The sequence below is a fragment of the Aspergillus eucalypticola genome, assembly GCF_003184535.1.
Source record: "Aspergillus eucalypticola CBS 122712 chromosome Unknown BO83scaffold_6, whole genome shotgun sequence".
NCBI classification, from domain to species: domain Eukaryota; kingdom Fungi; phylum Ascomycota; class Eurotiomycetes; order Eurotiales; family Aspergillaceae; genus Aspergillus; species Aspergillus eucalypticola.
In genome coordinates, this window is record NW_020290280.1 from 1 (window position 1) to 16,564 (window position 16,564).

Here is a 16,564-nt window from a genome sequence, read left to right on the forward strand (position 1 = left end):
ATTTGCATTATCCCATCGTAACGAATGAAAATCTTTGGGATCGTGCAGGAGTCCAGTCGCTTTTGGCTTCAGCACCGGCGAACAATAACTACCCTTTTGGGCCAAATCTATGCCGACGCGTCTCCGCCTCGACTTTCGCGTCTCCCGCTTCTTCAATTCTAACCCATCATCTGCGCTTTTGCTCCTGCTCTCGGTCTAGCACACAACGAAACCCATTCAGTCTGAGGTTGCATAAAATTTACATCAAGTCATTATTCGCTATGGTTCAAGCCGAATCCTCGGCCAGTGCCTCTCGCAATGGCCTCAAGGCGCATACGGCTGGCGCCCCTCCTGACTATGAATTGCCCTGGTACGTACACCAGGTCCCAGCACCAAAGCCAGCTTAGAATGCCGAATTTAATTGTCAATCTTTAAAAACAGGGTAGAGAAATATCGCCCAGTATTCCTCGATGACATCGTTGGAAACACAGAAACAGTCGAGCGCTTGAAGATTATCGCTAAGGATGGAAACATGCCGCACGTTATCATCTCGGGCATGCCTGGTATCGGAAAGACAACTTCGATCTTGTGTTTGGCGAGACAGCTATTGGGGGACGCATATAAGGAGGCGGTTCTGGAGCTCAATGCTAGTGATGAAAGAGGTACATCTACCGCACTATGAGAGGGATACGAGAGGCGGCTTTAATCTGATCTGCTCTACAGGTATCGACGTGGTACGAAACCGGATTAAGGGCTTTGCCCAGAAGAAAGTCACCTTGCCCCCTGGTCGCCATAAGCTTGTCATCCTTGACGAAGCCGATAGGTACGTACTGGACAATGAGCTATATCGTCTGTCTTGGATGCTCACGCATGGTACAGTATGACATCAGGTGCCCAGCAAGCATTGCGGCGTACAATGGAAATTTACTCATCGACGACACGATTTGCGTTCGCCTGTAACCAGTCAAACAAGATCATCGAGCCGATTCAGTCGCGATGCGCTATCCTACGTTATGCTCGGTTGACCGATGCGCAAATCGTCAAGCGCCTGAAGCAAGTATGCGACGCCGAGAAAGTGGAACATAACGAAGAGGGCATTGCCGCCCTGGTATTCAGTGCTGAGGGAGACATGCGTCAGGCTATCAACAACCTGCAGAGTACATGGTCGGGTTTTGGTTTCGTCAGTGGGGACAACGTTTTCAGGGTAGTCGACAGCCCGCACCCGATCAAGGTCCAGGCAATGATCAAGGCTTGCTGGGAAGGCAAGATTGATGCGGCGTTGGAGACACTCAATGAATTATGGTATGTATCCCATTACAGTCTAACTATACGTTTGTGGATTTATTTTGACTGTATCTCTAGGGATTTGGGGTATTCCTCCCATGATATCATCAGCACCATGTTCCGTGTCACCAAGACAATTCCCACTCTGTCAGAACATTCCAAGCTGGAATTCATCCGGGAAATTGGCTTCACGCACATGCGCATCCTAGACGGCGTGCAGTCACTGCTCCAACTCAGCGGCTGCGTTGCGAAGCTTTGCAAGATCAACATGAAGCCGCAGCTCTTTGAGCCACCGAAGAATTGAGATGAAAATGAAAGTGTAAATTAGATGCAGGCATAACTTGGAGTTTGGGGCGTTTACAAAGCAAGGCTATATCAAGCCCTGGGGTATTTAGCATATGTCGAACGCTTTTGATTTTCAAGTTATCATTGATACAGACTCCCGGTATCATTCATTAGGCTCAATTCATACATCATAGAACATGCATGTTGGAGACTATGCAACTCGTGGCCAGCTCAACAGTCAGGGTTCACTTCCTTGCAGGCATGGGAGCAGAAGGCATCCTAGCGCCCTCCGGCGGCTTGTTCTTGCTCTTGAAATCATCGCACATCTGTTCAAAAGTGACCCATTCCACGCCCTCGTGCTTGTTGATATATTCAATGATTCTAGATCCGATCAGCAAGGCACCCCACATGAGAGTTCGAACCAGACAATCACCCAACTTACCTCTCATGCATAAGAAGAACATGCGGACGACCCGACACATCAGGATGAATAGTCATGGGGAAGACAAACTCATCGTACTCGCGATAGAAGTAGTCAAAATGATCCTGCCAGAACATCAGTTACATCAAAAGGCCCCAAGTTCCAACGACTTAAACCCCCTAGGACAGAAAAGAAGCGAACTCACCTTCCAAAGCTCCTCAACATCCTTAGGATTCACCCAACCATGACTATTCGGCGCGGACTTGATAAACATCATAGGCGGCAAATCATCAATATACCAATTGCCCGGGATCTCCACGAGCCCCGTATCCTGACCCCTAACCAGCGGCTTCATCCAAGTCTCCGCCTTTTGGGAATAATCAATCTTAGTCCAAGTATCGCCCGTTCTCAACCAATACATCTGACAATCATGATGAGACATGGAATGATCATATTCAATTCCATAGGAGAGCAACAAATCGGCCATCTCTTTACTGGTTTCCCACCATGGCGCAACGATGCCCCGCGGCGGCTTGCCAGTGAACTCGTACAGTAGGTGATAGGTCTTATCGAGGATGTCGCGTTGCTGCTCGAGGGTCATGTCGGAGGGGTTTTCGTGTGTGTAGCCGTGCAGGCCGATTTCGTGGCCGGCGTCTCGTACCATGGCGCATTCTTCGGGGAAGGTTTCGAGTGAGTGGCCGGGGATGAAGAAAGTGGCTTTGATGTTGTATTTGGAGAAGAGTTTGAGGAGACGTGTGGTGCCGATGTGGCCGGCCCAGAGTCCTGCAGGTTGTGAGTGAGTGTACTACCACTACTATCGGTTGGGTGTTGTTTCTATTTATTGTTTGGGCTTTTACTTACCTCTACTGATATCGTTGGAACTGTCCTCGCCGCCGTAGGATCCCAGCCAACCGGCGACGGCATCAATGTCGACGCCATAACTGACGAGAACGCGCTTCTTGCCCATGTTGGTGTTTTTTTTTTTTTTCTGTGTTGGGGAGATTGGGTTTAAATTTCAGATGATGTGGCAGAGACCTATGTGTCGGAGATGTAAGTGGATTGAGTGAGAAGCAGGCAGTCAAGTCTACACGTTTAACCGAGGGGTAACACACTACCCCCAACCTTGGTCATTGGCTATTCTTTTATATAGTCGATCAGTGAGGGGATCGAGGAGGGGGGGACCGACTAATTTGGTCATATGCGATAACTGATCGGAGGGGGAGAAGATAAGGCGCGATAACCGGGCATGGAGAGAGTCGGTACTACAGCAATGGAGAGTCTTATCAGTATACAGATGCTACTGTAGCCATTTAGTACTCAGTATTATTTAGTCGATAACTGTCATGATTCGATCTAGTCTGATTAGTCTGCTAGCTATCTAGATACTAACTAGTTAGTACCTGCTCAGGATTGAAACACAGTACATTGGCTTACTCCAACAGTAGCGCCTCCACTTCTGGCAGTGACTCCAACGGCCCGGTTGGAGTAAGTCTCGCGGGAAAGTGGGGGTTGCGTTCGGAGCGATGGAGATATCTAGATGATTATCTAGAGTAACTTAGAGACACACCGAGATTGGACTATTGGACTATGCTATAGATGTCTCAAACTAGCTGCGCCAAATCTTCTCAATAGCAGTCGCTGCTCCTAGGACCTTCTCCTCTTCTAGTTTCTTGCCGATGATTTGAACATTAATCGGATGACCATCCATAGCCTCCGCATTGTAAAGCCCCCAATTCCATGCGTCCAGTTCATTCCTCGGTTGATATCCTGCTGGCAGTTCGTCCACCTCAGCCCGCACCTGATCCACTGGGAATGTAACAGCGGAGTAATCAAGGAAATTCCAGATTTTCGTATATCCAACCCACCGCAGCGTTCGGTGGGGAATAGCAGGATGGGGCGTTGTCGGGGCCAAGAGTACATCAATGGGCTTCCCAGAGGGAGAGCGTGTTGCGTTCCATTTATCCAAGTATTTCTTCTGCAGCGCAATTTTCTTCTTGTTGAGCTGCCAGTACTCGTAGACGGAAATGGCCTTTCCGCGATTCACCAATGCTTCCACGTGGGGAATATAAGGCTCCCCGGCAGCTTCCACATCGCGGCGGATGTCTTCACCCCCATCCACAGTGTAGAAAGTATCCATGAGTTGGATATATTCTAGATGATCGGAAGCATCCCAGAGGACTAGCTCGTGGCCGTGCGTTTCAAGTTTTGCAGCAATATCCCGGAGCGCTCTCTCGATGGGAGGATGAACCTTCACCACTCCATCGTCTAAAATGAGTCCAATCACCATAGGCCGGTTCTGGACTTCTTCGTGTGCGCTGTCGTTCCAGGGTAACGGGGTACATTTGGGGTCTAACTGCCACGGATGTGCATTAGCAATCAGTCGGCTTACATAGCAGAGAGATGATAGATCTCGTGCCATGGGGCCAACTGAAGAGGGAACATGCTCCTGCCCTTCGGTAGACACCGGTACGCCATGATACGGAAGCCTACTGCTCTATAGCGTTTGTCAGTCAGGTCAGTTCACTTTACCTTAGCAGATCTGGGAAGGTGGTTGGACTTACAGTAGGCTTCAGGCTATACAGACCCATGTGACTCTGAGGAATCCTCACACTGCCACCGATGTCTGTTCCGTATCCCAGGATAGAGCCGTGCAATGCCAATAGAACAGCTTCCCCTCCGGTAGAACCGCCTGGTGTAAATTCAGGATTCCGTGGGTTGACGGTCAGTCCCCAAAGCGGATTGTCTGTTTCAGCCCACTAAGTTACAGGTCAGAACCGTGGCCTTCATTGACGAGGTAAGTCGATACTAACCATTATACTCTGTGGTAGATTGGTTTTCGCCAGCACAATAGCGCCCATATCCTTCAGCATTTGCACTAGGACTGCATCTTCTGTAGCGGGGGCAAAAGAACGTCCCACATAGCCAAGTGTGGTGTCAACACCCTTGACATTGAACTGATCTTTTACTGTAACCGGAATGCCGTGGAGTGGTCCCTTGATTTGACCGGTTTGTTTAAAGGCATGGTCAAGTTGCCGGGCTTGTTCTAAGGCATCTTCGAACACAATTTCCGTGAGGCAGTTGGTCTGTCGGATCATGTTTATTAGTGGTGATCTATAGAAGCTTGTCTATGCCAGTTCCACCTACCAACTGATGGGCTACCACAGCTCTGGTGTCAAGAGGGTCAGTCAGAGTGGGGATAAAGCTAGAAAGGGCAATGCAGGTCACCTTTTGATAAAAGCTAATGTCGTCTGCTCAGCTGTGTATTTGCCCGATTTCAGGCATTCGAAAAGCCTAGGTACGCTGTCGATGTCTGTGATCTCCTGGATTGCAGGATCTTCATGGATACACGTGCGCTCCTGGACAGAGAGCAGCTTGGGGATACGCCGGTCGATATCGTTGACTTGATACGGCTTTAGGAGCTGATTCCGTAGAGAACGCTTCCGGGAAACAATTTGCTCCCACGACTGGAGGCTTCCCATTATGGTAAAGATATTTCAAGATGGTTAACCTAGTTAGTATCGAAGAACAAATGGGATCAAAAGGTCTTATGCCCGTAGTCGTCACTTCCTCCTTTGATAGTAGTATATATGATAGTACTAACAGATTAATGTCAGAGTTATGAGTTGGTGTCCGCACCAGAACTTATCTGCTAGTGCGGGCCCCAATTATAAATCGGAGTCATCAACTAGTAGTCAGTAGTATACTACCTGGCAATTCTCGGAGCAGATACGGGAAAGTCAAGCAGTACAACTCGTTGAAGGTGGGGTTAACTACGGGATACAAGGGTCATTTGATAGCGAAGCCAGGCATTCGTGCGGAGTAATCGGAATTCAGTCTTGATAAGAAAAAACGACCCCCATCGGTAGATTAGATTCTAACAGAACAAATTAGACTGCATTTGGATTGATTGAACCTTGGCTAGTCAGGCACGCCGAAGTAATTCCGGGGGATCGCTGATCAACCGGCAAATGGTTTATTTACGGGGGAGACTGCCCAAGCGGAAGATAATGCTTAAAACGTATTTGAAAAAGACAATGCTCAAAGAGAATCTGGGGAAACGATAATTGTATTCAAGACTGCCTTCGAAAAATAAAGTCAGTTTGTTTCAAGAGGGAGAGAGAAAAAGGATTGGATTAGAAATAGAATTGGAGTGGGGGAATGAATCCCCACCAGGATCAAATCCACAACTGGAAACACCGGCCACACGCCGGCCAGCTTTTCCCCTTCGAATCTCCCCGTTTCTCCTCACTCAGCTGCCGACGCCTTCCATCACTGGCTGTGAGCTCCGAGGCGTGTAGGAAAACAATTTTGACCTGTTCACAACAATGCTCATGACTCGTGAGATGCATTGTTCAATGTTGTCTTTTTGCTACTTGTCTCTCGATTACTAAGTTCCTTTCTTCACCATTCAGCCTCAATAATTTTGAGGACATGCCACCATGAATCCCCCCGACTCTGGTGCCGCTGCAACATCAGCGATGACCGGTGCCATCCGCACCGAGTCCCGAAAGAAGTCCTCCGGCGCAATTGCGAAACGTGCGTGCGACCAATGCAAGTTCCGCAAGATCAAGGCAAGTAATATACTTAAATTCCTACGGACCTCCTTCCGATCTGGGGTCCCCCTATCTGTTTTTCTTTTCCTTAGTTCTTTCCCCCCCAAAAAAACCTCCGAGGTCCACCCGTGTACTTTGACTTGAATGTCTTTCCGAGTCTGGCCGGCCGAGCTAATCGCCTCAGTAACTGCAGTGTAGTCTATCCCAACCATGCCGGGCATGTATTTCCATGGGCTTTGAATGCACCTTTTTTCAACCGCAGAAGAAACGTGGTCCCACTGGACAGTGAGTCTGAATGCTTGCCTGGCTCTGACTTGCTTGCTTTTATGTTTATCAATCTAACCATTCTAATCCGTTGCGTATGGAAAGCCGTGTGTCTCAGATCCGGCAGCAGCAAACCAACTTACCGGGCTTGAATAGCTCACAGAGCCAAGTAGCCTCCAACCCCCTCCCAGGTGCTTTCGCTTATCAAACGGAGTCACCATCCCGGGGAGATGGGAGCTCCAATGCCGTCCAGCCAATTCAGGATGCCGCACACTGGCCCATGCATAGTGAGGCCTCCTCGGTACCCGTGGAGCTTTCTCATCCTCAACCACCCACCCCAATTGCCCCTAATTGGAATTCCGGGGCCCCTCAAATTGAAACTCATAGTAATAGCGGCGTCAATTGGAATGAGCGCACTGATGTCGAATACTGGCTTCCAGATACACTGGATGCTCAGGTACCCGTGTTCGATTTTCCGGGCAGTAACATCTACCTGAAAGCCTCGCTTCCATCTATCATACAAACAGAGGCTGCTTCTGCAGGTCTACAGCCACACCCAGTAGAGGCAGCAAGTGTACCCATGTCCGGGCCCAGTGTCCTCCATCCACCCCCAAATGAAACAAACACGCTCTGGCCCTCATCCATTGTGGAAGCAAACATGATACCCTGGATTGACGTCTATTTTGATCGTTTGCATCCAACATTACCGGTGCTAAACCGTTCATCACTATTCATCCGAATGTTGTCCCAGGAGCATCGCAGAAACCCGCAATTTGGTGCAATGCTTCTCGCATTGTGCGCATTTTCCCTTACCCAACCAATTGAAATCGCCGAGCGACCGACGTCTTCTTCTCGGGCCAACCAAGCTCGGTCCATGATGAACGAAGCGACCAAAATGCGAAGCTGCTCTGATTTCGGAGAACACCCAACAGTTGAAGCGGTCCTTACCAGTTTCTTCCTGTTCGGGTGCCTGTTTGGCAGCAACCAGCATAACGCCGCATGGCTCCGCCTAAGGGAGGCTCTCGACCTTGCTGCTACAATGGGGTTGAACAACCCGGATTCGTATCGAGATTTACCCAGCGACGAGAAGGGACAACGCTTACGGACGTATCTAGTTCTGTCAATCACGGAGAGGTACTGTACATTTGGATCGGGCTTCTTGGAGTTGTCACTAACTAACCATTCCTACAGAGCTTATGCATTACAGCGAAGGCATCCCATCACTTTCTGGGGTCGACCAGGCTTCAGCATGCGACCTGTTCATGACTTCATTCATACTGCCACCCATAGTGTGGTGTCTGGCATCATTGTCCATAACGAAAAAGATGCCGAGGGGATGATGGGCCTCGCTCGTCTGATGGAATTGTTTGATGCTATTGACGAGGATGTTGTCGATTGCTGGAACCAAAGATGCAACATCAGCGCTGGATACTGCGAGAAGCTTACGGAAGCCAAGGCCTTAACGATCCATCAGAATCTTAGCCGAGTTAGTGAGTCGGAACGATATAAAGGCTACGACTGGTTTGAGCGCTCTAAGTCAACCCTGGGCGATAACCAGGGAAACCGGCCGGCAATAGGTCTACGAGAAACGCAATGTGCAGACGTCTTTATCACGAAAAAATGGCTTCAGAATCGTATTTGGGTGCTCTGTTCCACTCATGGGCTACTGCGGCCTGCATCTGAGCACCATGAACTGGGGCTCCACTACGCCGTATCTATTGCAAAAGAAACGCTTGACATCTGTCGATCCTTGCGGCTGAGCTCTATGGAAGCTCACGGAATTGGGCTTGTATGTACAACCTTGAATATCCTTCCATCAGGTTTGCTAACCAAAGTAGGCCGAGAAGTTGTACGACATTGCAGTCGGCGCCATTAGCGTCTTGTTCAATGTCCAGATGCCTCTTGCGAAGGGCACCACATTGGCATCACCAGCGAGAACCATGCCCAGCCCTCAGATACCAATGGCTGGTAGTCAATTGGTCTCCAAAACTCTAACGGAAGATTTTCTCTTACTGTTGAACAGTCTGCGAGGTGGAAACCATCCTTTCATGGAAAGGTATCGAACATTACTGAGCTCATTGGACGGCACCGGTCATGCCTGGGGCTCACAATAATAAGAGCTTGCATACTACCGGCATCCATGCTTTCCGTAGCTTACCCTGAAATTTCTTTTCTTCTTCTGTGTTCTTACTTTATATTTGGCGTTCTAGGTTATATCACAAAGTGGTTCAGGAAACTGTTACCCTATCTTTTTTGATTTGCTCTAAGCGCACTCTTTGGTACAATTGAAGGTCACCACACCACGCCATGATCCTGAAAACAGCCAGACTATAGTGTACTATAAAATACAGCGCCATAGAAATAAGTGTTACAGCTTCATAGTTCCTACACCGATGACAGCACCCGCTGGTTGAGTCGGCTTTCTCTTCAAGCTGCCGCTATGGAGGCTTTGTGGAGCCTTGGGGATCAGAGCCACTGGCCTTCTCGAGCGAAGACCAATACTGCCTCCATTTCCGTGCAGGGATATTGGCATTATACATTGCGTCAATTTCCACGAATGTGCGGCCTTTGGTCTCTGGGATGAAAAGATAGGCAAAGATCAGGATACACGCCATGCAGCCGGCAAATACCAGATAGGTTTTTGGCCCCAGATTTGCTGCATCGGGTGCTGTTAGCTGGGGCACCACCAGAGTCGTGATCACTGCGGTGGTCTGGGCGCAGGCGATTGTATATGCCATGGTATGGTGACGAAGCTTAGGAGTCGCCATCTCCGAAGGCAGCAGCGTCGATATTGGGGAGAAGGAGGAGGCCCAGAAGAAGTTGAATGCAAAGGATAAGGCCGCAATTGCGATGGCTGAATGGCGGTTCCCCTTGTTGAACGCCAGACCACCAGCCGCAAGGTCGATGACGAAGAGGATGCTCATGCCCGCTAATGCGGTAGGGCGGCGGCCAGCCCGGTCCAACATGAACGGCGCAGCGATTGTACCCGCAAGAGTGCAACAAGAAGCTATCACAGTTAATGTGAATGGGTCTCCGATGCCAATCCCGGACAGGAAGACCGTGCTATATGTTGTTGAAAGAATGATGCCTGAAACCTGGTTCAGAGAATAGAAAGAACCGGCAGTCAAAGTGCGCTGAAGGTGCTTTTTCGAGAATATTATCATGAAAGACACGTTCACATCAGAAGCGTGTCCTTCGGAAAGTTCCATATCTCGAAGCTCCTCATCGACCCGTTGTTCACTGCAGCAGCGCAGTCTTCGCAAGTTGCTGCGAGCCGGTTCCAGCCTGCATTTAGAAACAAGCCATTGCGGACTCTCGGGCAGAGGCAAGGTCCAGATGAATAGCAACGCAGGAAGGACACATTGGACTGTTAAAGGAATCCGGTACGAACTCGAGCCCCTCAAGTCGTGAGTGCACAACACCACAATGGTGCCCAGGACACCAGCTACCAGGGTGAGAATATTAATCAGCGATACACTTCTGCCTCTCATAGAGGCAGGAACGACCTGTAATACGGTGAGTGAGACTCCCTGAAAGCCTAGAGCACCGGCATGCACACCTCTGCTAGATACAAGGGAGCCGTGCTATTGGCAATCCCTGTAGCGATCCCGTTGATAAATCGACCAGAAACAAATGCCCCCAGGTTAGGGGCTAGGACCTGGAGCAAGCTGCCGCCGATGGAGATTATGTAGGCAATCAATAAGGGGCACTTCCGGCCCAACCTCGAATTCAGCGGAGAAGCAGCTAAGCCTCCCAGAATGGAACCGATTAGAGGGATGGAGAATAAAATGCTTTGATTACGAGCCGTCAAGACCAGTTTTCCTGTTAGTGGCTCAGGCCCTTGATATTTGTCGACCTAATCATGCTGTTAGCCCAATGGAACCATTCCTGTGACGTTATTTTCACAAAGGGTTCATTGACACTTACGAATGGCGCCAATGCAGCTACAGGTGATATTATCTTGTCATCGAAACCAAAAACCAATGAAGCCGAGCCGAAAGCAGCGCAGGTCAGAAGCAAAAAGAAATTGACTGTACGCTCCTTGGAGGGGGTTCTGCTCTCTGAGGCGAAATCGACATGCTGAACATGACTGACATCTTTTATGATGTCAGGGGCATGGGTTTCCAATTCATTGGCCATTGCGACTGTCCTCATGCATGTGAATGCAAGAAAATGAATGGCATCGCAGACGCCAATCAATCATTATACTTCATTGATCTCCTCAATGTTGAGAAACCCATCAGCCTGGTAAGAGAAATATTCTTGCAAGAAACAAAACCTAGTAGAATGTCAAGGGGGGGAAGACGCGTCACCCAGCCCGTCCCCAGAAAAATTGTTGTCGCAGGCCCATGGGGATTCTATTTATTGCCCTACCAAGCAATCCTCTTAGCAAAGATGGGATGCAGACACTGGCAGGGTTTCTCTCTGGTGGCTCCACTTGCCACGCTAGTGGATCCTATCTCCAGTCATCGTCCCTTGGCTTAAACTCTATCATTGGATCGATCTTTTACGGGGAAGAATGTGTTTGGTATCCGTGATGGAAATTGATGGAATGATTCCTATACGGAGGATACGATAGGCTTGGATTCAATTTTGCCAGTCCTGGGGACAGAGTCTTCCCATTGATTGATGCAACTTGGTGTAGCGATACCTTTTCATTCCCCATAATATGCTGGATATCCATGTTTGAAATAGAGTGGGGAGTCTGACTGAGTGTGCTCAGTCTGGGGTTCATTTCGCCGAAGATCCTCCGGGGACTGATTGATTGATTGAATCATGCCCCACGACGTGACAATTCGAGCGAGAATCATCGTCCACTCACTACAGGCAGACAAGCTCGGCTGGACCGAATTTTTGCTGCTGCTGCTGCTGCTGCCGCCGCCGTTAACTCCCGGACCGTTTGAGCTTTATCGGGAGATATTGATAAGGCGTCACTAAAGCGACGACTGATTGCTGCTTGCCTGATAGGAGAAATTTCCGCTCATTGCTTGCCGATGGAGAGAGTACTACTGAAATTTACAAGCGATTCAACCTCGAGACACTTCCAAGCGTCTCTGCAACCAACCACAACGCTATCGCTTTTCCAGTTTCCACCTCGAGATCAAATCGCATGGAGCGGCAAACTAGCCTCTCAGATGACGCCCAGCGATGGCAGCCATCCTACCATTTCACTGCCCCCCACGGGTGGATGAATGATCCGTGCGGTCTGGGCCATGATCCTGCAACCGGGCTCTATCACCTATCATTCCAGTGGAACCCGAAAGGCAATGACTGGGGAAATATGTCTTGGGGGCACGCGGTTTCTAATGATCTGCTCCATTGGGATGTCTACCCCGAGCCATGTCTGCAGCCCACCACCGAATATGACCAGTGCGGTGTCTTTACAGGCTGTTTCCGACCCAATGCCGTAGATGGGGTCCCGAATGCCCTTACTGTTATATATACATCAGTGAAACGCCTTCCCATTCATTACACGTTGCCGTATGTGCCTGGCGCCGAGTCAGTCAGTTTAGCCACTTCGCGTGACCAGGGTTTGACATGGCAGCGTCTTGACTGCAACCCAGTTATACCACGCTCTCCCCCGAATGTTAAAGTAACAGGCTGGCGGGATCCTTTCGTTGGCGTCTGGCAGTTCATGCAGGAACAGCCGGAGGCATTTCCATCCTCCGACCTCTGCGGTCTTATCTCCGGAGGGATCGCCGGACAGACCCCAACAGCCTTTGTGTATTCCATCCATCCTCACGACTTACGACAGTGGAAGTACATGGGACCGCTAGTTGACGTTGGCCTCAATTTCCAACCTTCCCGTTGGTCCGGCGATCTGGGTGTCAACTGGGAAGTCGTCAACTGGATTCCCATGACGGACGACGAGGATGTTACTCGAGTGTTTATCCTCATGGGGGCTGAGGGAGGTCTTTTACCCGACAAAAGCCGGAAAAAGACACCTCGAGCACAGCTCTGGATGTCCATCAAGCCTTGCTCCAGCACCCAACCGCGTAGCACAACCGACGCTCTCGCTTCCTATGCATTTTCTGGGGTCTTTGATCACGGTTGCGCCTATGCGGCAAATAGCTTCTGGGACCCAGTCACAGGCCAACAGATAGTCTATTGCTGGATTACAGAAGATGACCTGCCAGATGATTTACGGCACCAACAAGGATGGAGCAGCATGTTGTCTATTCCACGGGTAGTGAAACTGATCACCCTGCGCCATGTCAAACAAGCTCGGCGCTCGAAGTTGATCGCTATCACCTCGATCGAAGCACAAGAGGAGAGCCAGGAAACGTTTACTATCCGGACGCTGGGTGTTGTCCCAGACCCACGACTTAAAGCTCTTCGCAGTAAGACGAGCAGCATGCATATTGAGCATCTGCCCCTAAGCACACTCGACAGTTGTATCTCTCCACCAAAAGCCCACTTTTCTCTAACAACATCTAAATGGGAGATCGACACCGAATTCTCTGTCAGCGACCGATGCGGCAGAGTAGGCATAGAAATTCGCCATGGCCTCGGTATGTTTTTTCCTTCCCCTCACACCGGCATACATCATAGGCTTCTCAATTCTTACTCCTACTAACAGTACACCAACACAAACCAGCCGATGCAGAACCCCCATGCCGTACAATTCTATACTGGGAACCAGCCAGCGAAACCTTCTGCATCCAACGACCAATTCCGCATGACTCCCGCATTAACCATGAACCAGAGACCGCTCCCCATACCCTATTCATGCTCGAAACTCCATCCGGCGAACAAAAAGAAGAGATGTTACAAATCCATGCGTTTTGGGACAAGAGCGTGCTCGAAGTGTTTGTGAACGAGCGCACCGTCATCTCTACCCGCATCTATCTGCAACCTGACCAAGCCTCCCAGTGTGAACTGCGTTTCTTCGCTGAGGGAGAGACTAATCATGATGATCCTCCGGCTATACTTCTGCAGGCAGACAGCTGGGATGGGTTGGGCCTCAATAAACCTGATCGTGTCTCGTTGATCGAGCAATTGAGAATGAGGAACAATTCGACGCGCGAGTGAGATACCATGTTGTAATTCATGGTAACTGACACATGGCAGAGTAGTTAGGCTAGATTTTGGAGAATTATAGAATTATAGAACCATCATGACACCGAGCTCTGATATCTGCATTGGTACTAGCCATAGCTATGCAGAAGCCTCGGTTCATTGTTTCGTTTCAATCTTTATTTAATACAATTGTATATATGGCATATGACCCCGCTCCCCAGAAAAAGATCCCCAAAAGAAAAGGAAGATGAGACTCCACCCATCGCCATAACTTCGATGATGATATGCAAAGTTGAAAGCAAATGCCTTGAAGCCTTTCCCACTTAAACCGGCTTTTCCGTCATGCAAAAAATAACCCCGGATAATATGCGAATGGGTATCATAGCAGATGATTATCATGGGAGAACCGTCCATCCAACCAAGCCAAACCGATATATAGCATAGTTTGCTATCAAATGAAAGAAACAAGGGGAAAGGAAAATAGAAAGAAAGAAAAATAGTATAAAAAATAGAATAACATTATAAGAAGAAGACAAACATCCCGAGAAGAAGAGATAAAAGGGAAAGTATTATAAGAAAAACATAAATAGTAGTGGTCATATCATAACTAATTTACCGGCTGTTTCTCGTTGTTGTTGTTGTTGAGGGGTCATGAAGAAATTATAGGATGGATCTCACTGGCGCTGCCAAAATTTCCAGTTCGGAAACGCTTTACGTCCATCGCGTTTGTAGATACGCCAGTAGTAGACGGGAATACCGGCAATGATGAACGCGACGACGATTAATGTCTGGAGCGGTTCTGCAATGACGGCCCTGCTGAGGAGGAAGAGACTAACGCAGCAGAAGATGATGGGAGTGGATATCCAGGTCTTGTAGGGGCGATGCAGGTAGGGTTCCCGCACGCGAAGAATAATCAGGCCTAGCACCGTCACGAAGTAGAAGGTGTATCCGGCTACACCGTAGAAGGTGACAAGGGTCTTGAACTCGCCGACGATGACGTAAATGAGGGTGAGTGTACTGTTCAGCGCCATGGCGTAAATGGGGGTGAAACCAATTCGCGTGCCGTCTCCACAGAGACGCGAAAAGACCTTGGTGGCCCAGGAGCGGCGCTGGAGTCGGTTGGTCGAGGTATCTCGAGTCCATAGTTTACCGAATATAGAGGGGATATAGCCCTCTTTTCCGGCTGCATAAACCAAACGGCCGCTGGTGAAAGCCGTGGCATTCAAGGCGCCAATGCAACTCGCGGATACAACAAGCGCGAATATAAGGGCACCCACGTGACCAAATACCTTGTCGCCGAACTGAATGGCGATGGTATTAGTCGCCTCAATAGTGGAATGAGGGAGAACGAGAATGTAGGAGATATTAGCAAGGAGATAGGAGAGGATGACTAGTGGCATGGCCGTGTGAATTACACGTGGAAGATCCTTGTTGGGATTCTTGAATTCACCAGTCACGTAATTCGTCTGAGTGGAGTCAGTAAAAGGTAATTGTGGGATATTGGGGATGTAAAAGACGTACGTTGTCCCAACCGTCAAAGGCCCAAAGACCTGCGTACAGAGCTACAGCCCAAGCGGATATGTCGAGGTTCGTGCCCTCGAACCAGCCCGTCTTCCACTCCTTGTTGGCACTGCCAGTCGATGAGTGACCTGTTATAGCCACGATGATACCGATTATGGTGACGCCCAGCAATGCGACAAACTTGAAAAACATGAAGAGGTCACCAATGCGCGCAGCCACCCTCGTTGAAATACAGTTCAACAATGTCACCACGAAAATTCCGCCAAACGCAACAGCCTTGTTTATCCAGGGATTAACCGTTTCTACGTCTGCGCCGACAAAGGCTCTTACGACGTATTCTCCGAAGATAATTGCGATGATGGCCGCACTTCCCGGCTTCAAGACCAAGACTGAGCACCACGTGAACAGGAAGCCCGCTAGCTCCCCGAAAATCTTGGAGAGATACACCTGGGAGCCTCCATTCAAGGGAATAGCTCCACCGAGCTCTGCATAGCTGGCTGCCCCCGTCCAAGCGAGTAAGCCAGCAACAACCCATGCAATCAGCGATGCACCAGGCGACCCAGCATTGACATTGACCTGGCTGGGAGATGAGAAAATACCCGAGCCGATCACCAGCCCAATCACGAGAGATAGACCGTTCATGTAAGTCAATGTCTTGTTCCTCTCTAAGGACCCATCAGCAATTCCAGCCTCTCGGTCTGCGGACGAGACCCCCAACGGAGCATAACCACCGGTCGTCTGCGACAAGGGAAATAAGGTCGCCCCGAAGTCAAAGGCTGAAGATATCGAGTATGAGCGAGCCGAGCGGGGACGCCCTGACGGGCCCTGCGACTGTGGATGGGAGCTGGAAAGAGGGTCTTCATCTTCGAGGGAGAGCTTGCGCGACGACGAAATGCCGGAGGGAGACGAGGAGCGGGAGGATCTGGGGGCGGAGTCGGGCGAAGAGGCTAAGGACGCCAGTTCGAGGGAATCCCTGGGAGCATGGTAATTGCCCGACCTGGACTCGGAATTCGAAAAGGTTATATGGGACATGCCGCTCAAAGAAGATCGAAACAAATGCTGGTTGGGAGGTGGAAGAACAAGAGCGGGCAGTTAAGGATGGGGCACGGGGCGGTGTTCCATGCCACCGGGGGGGGAGACTTTCCGGGAGCAACGAGTGGACGGGCAATTCCTCCTCCCCTATAAAAACAATGGGGATTAGCAGTTAATAAAGAGACAAGACAAGAATTAGCGGCTT

The 16,564-nt window shown here is 49.7% G+C and overlaps 7 protein-coding genes across 7 annotated transcripts; 3 read left to right on the forward strand and 4 right to left on the reverse strand.

Annotated features, from left to right (window-relative positions):
- The first annotated feature begins 147 nt into the window (after positions 1-147).
- BO83DRAFT_435253 (replication factor C subunit 4) lies at positions 148-1,705 on the forward strand. Its single transcript, XM_025535875.1, has 5 exons — positions 148-349; positions 421-641; positions 703-802; positions 859-1,281; positions 1,342-1,705. Exons 1-5 carry the CDS (start codon positions 261-263, stop codon positions 1,565-1,567), a joined length of 1,059 nt encoding a protein of 352 aa, XP_025390389.1. The 5' UTR covers positions 148-260; the 3' UTR covers positions 1,568-1,705.
- BO83DRAFT_332792 (polysaccharide deacetylase family protein) lies at positions 1,677-3,042 on the reverse strand. Its single transcript, XM_025528308.1, has 4 exons — positions 2,831-3,042; positions 2,175-2,752; positions 1,991-2,094; positions 1,677-1,929 (listed from the first exon to the last, which is right to left on the reverse strand). Exons 1-4 carry the CDS (start codon positions 2,934-2,936, stop codon positions 1,794-1,796), a joined length of 924 nt encoding a protein of 307 aa, XP_025390390.1. The 5' UTR covers positions 2,937-3,042; the 3' UTR covers positions 1,677-1,793.
- Positions 3,043-3,536: 494 nt separating this feature from the next.
- BO83DRAFT_376166 (amidase) lies at positions 3,537-5,716 on the reverse strand. The gene is made up of 5 exons (XM_025530642.1): positions 5,195-5,716; positions 5,114-5,135; positions 4,780-5,052; positions 4,531-4,725; positions 3,537-4,463 (listed from the first exon to the last, which is right to left on the reverse strand). The coding sequence occupies exons 1-5, from the start codon at positions 5,446-5,448 to the stop codon at positions 3,576-3,578; spliced, it is 1,632 nt and encodes a 543-aa protein (XP_025390391.1). The 5' UTR covers positions 5,449-5,716; the 3' UTR covers positions 3,537-3,575.
- A 512-nt stretch (positions 5,717-6,228) lies between these two features.
- BO83DRAFT_376168 (CeGAL family transcription factor) lies at positions 6,229-9,148 on the forward strand. Its single transcript, XM_025530643.1, has 5 exons — positions 6,229-6,540; positions 6,716-6,807; positions 6,892-7,920; positions 7,978-8,575; positions 8,625-9,148. The coding sequence occupies exons 1-5, from the start codon at positions 6,409-6,411 to the stop codon at positions 8,898-8,900; spliced, it is 2,127 nt and encodes a 708-aa protein (XP_025390392.1). The 5' UTR covers positions 6,229-6,408; the 3' UTR covers positions 8,901-9,148.
- On the reverse strand, positions 9,050-11,102 carry BO83DRAFT_332799 (sugar transporter). Its single transcript, XM_025528309.1, has 3 exons — positions 10,714-11,102; positions 10,346-10,642; positions 9,050-10,292 (listed from the first exon to the last, which is right to left on the reverse strand). Exons 1-3 carry the CDS (start codon positions 10,939-10,941, stop codon positions 9,225-9,227), a joined length of 1,593 nt encoding a protein of 530 aa, XP_025390393.1. The 5' UTR covers positions 10,942-11,102; the 3' UTR covers positions 9,050-9,224.
- Positions 11,103-11,615: 513 nt separating this feature from the next.
- On the forward strand, positions 11,616-13,914 carry BO83DRAFT_406322 (glycoside hydrolase family 32 protein). Its single transcript, XM_025533875.1, has 2 exons — positions 11,616-13,298; positions 13,367-13,914. The coding sequence occupies exons 1-2, from the start codon at positions 11,897-11,899 to the stop codon at positions 13,816-13,818; spliced, it is 1,854 nt and encodes a 617-aa protein (XP_025390394.1). The 5' UTR covers positions 11,616-11,896; the 3' UTR covers positions 13,819-13,914.
- Positions 13,915-14,350: 436 nt separating this feature from the next.
- BO83DRAFT_211591 (putative amino acid transporter) lies at positions 14,351-16,531 on the reverse strand. Its single transcript, XM_025526722.1, has 2 exons — positions 15,328-16,531; positions 14,351-15,272 (listed from the first exon to the last, which is right to left on the reverse strand). Exons 1-2 carry the CDS (start codon positions 16,357-16,359, stop codon positions 14,481-14,483), a joined length of 1,824 nt encoding a protein of 607 aa, XP_025390395.1. The 5' UTR covers positions 16,360-16,531; the 3' UTR covers positions 14,351-14,480.
- Positions 16,532-16,564: the final 33 nt, after the last annotated feature.

Excerpts from the sequence above, each read along its gene's own strand:
- BO83DRAFT_435253 (XM_025535875.1), top strand. The coding sequence starts at position 261 with ATGGTTCAAGCCGAATCCTCGGCCAGTGCCTCTCGCAATGGCCTCAAG. Across the intron at positions 350-420 it reads CCTGACTATGAATTGCCCTG|GGTAGAGAAATATCGCCCAG; the intron begins GTACGTACACCA and ends CTTTAAAAACAG. Across the intron at positions 1,282-1,341 it reads GAGACACTCAATGAATTATG|GGATTTGGGGTATTCCTCCC; the intron begins GTATGTATCCCA and ends CTGTATCTCTAG.
- BO83DRAFT_332792 (XM_025528308.1), bottom strand. The coding sequence starts at position 2,936 with ATGGGCAAGAAGCGCGTTCTCGTCAGTTATGGCGTCGACATTGATGCC. Across the intron at positions 2,753-2,830 it reads TTCCAACGATATCAGTAGAG|GACTCTGGGCCGGCCACATC; the intron begins GTAAGTAAAAGC and ends CACAACCTGCAG. Across the intron at positions 1,930-1,990 it reads GTTCTTCTTATGCATGAGAG|AATCATTGAATATATCAACA; the intron begins GTAAGTTGGGTG and ends GATCGGATCTAG.
- BO83DRAFT_376166 (XM_025530642.1), bottom strand. The coding sequence starts at position 5,448 with ATGGGAAGCCTCCAGTCGTGGGAGCAAATTGTTTCCCGGAAGCGTTCT. Across the intron at positions 5,136-5,194 it reads ACATTAGCTTTTATCAAAAG|AGCTGTGGTAGCCCATCAGT; the intron begins GTGACCTGCATT and ends TCTTGACACCAG. Across the intron at positions 5,053-5,113 it reads CTGTGGTAGCCCATCAGTTG|ACCAACTGCCTCACGGAAAT; the intron begins GTAGGTGGAACT and ends ATGATCCGACAG.
- BO83DRAFT_376168 (XM_025530643.1), top strand. The coding sequence starts at position 6,409 with ATGAATCCCCCCGACTCTGGTGCCGCTGCAACATCAGCGATGACCGGT. Across the intron at positions 6,541-6,715 it reads GCAAGTTCCGCAAGATCAAG|TGTAGTCTATCCCAACCATG; the intron begins GCAAGTAATATA and ends CAGTAACTGCAG. Across the intron at positions 6,808-6,891 it reads AAACGTGGTCCCACTGGACA|CCGTGTGTCTCAGATCCGGC; the intron begins GTGAGTCTGAAT and ends GCGTATGGAAAG.
- BO83DRAFT_332799 (XM_025528309.1), bottom strand. The coding sequence starts at position 10,941 with ATGAGGACAGTCGCAATGGCCAATGAATTGGAAACCCATGCCCCTGAC. Across the intron at positions 10,643-10,713 it reads TAGCTGCATTGGCGCCATTC|GTCGACAAATATCAAGGGCC; the intron begins GTAAGTGTCAAT and ends CAGCATGATTAG. Across the intron at positions 10,293-10,345 it reads CTCCCTTGTATCTAGCAGAG|GTCGTTCCTGCCTCTATGAG; the intron begins GTGTGCATGCCG and ends ACCGTATTACAG.
- BO83DRAFT_406322 (XM_025533875.1), top strand. The coding sequence starts at position 11,897 with ATGGAGCGGCAAACTAGCCTCTCAGATGACGCCCAGCGATGGCAGCCA. Across the intron at positions 13,299-13,366 it reads AGAAATTCGCCATGGCCTCG|TACACCAACACAAACCAGCC; the intron begins GTATGTTTTTTC and ends TCCTACTAACAG.
- BO83DRAFT_211591 (XM_025526722.1), bottom strand. The coding sequence starts at position 16,359 with ATGTCCCATATAACCTTTTCGAATTCCGAGTCCAGGTCGGGCAATTAC. Across the intron at positions 15,273-15,327 it reads CCTTTGACGGTTGGGACAAC|ACGAATTACGTGACTGGTGA; the intron begins GTACGTCTTTTA and ends GACTCCACTCAG.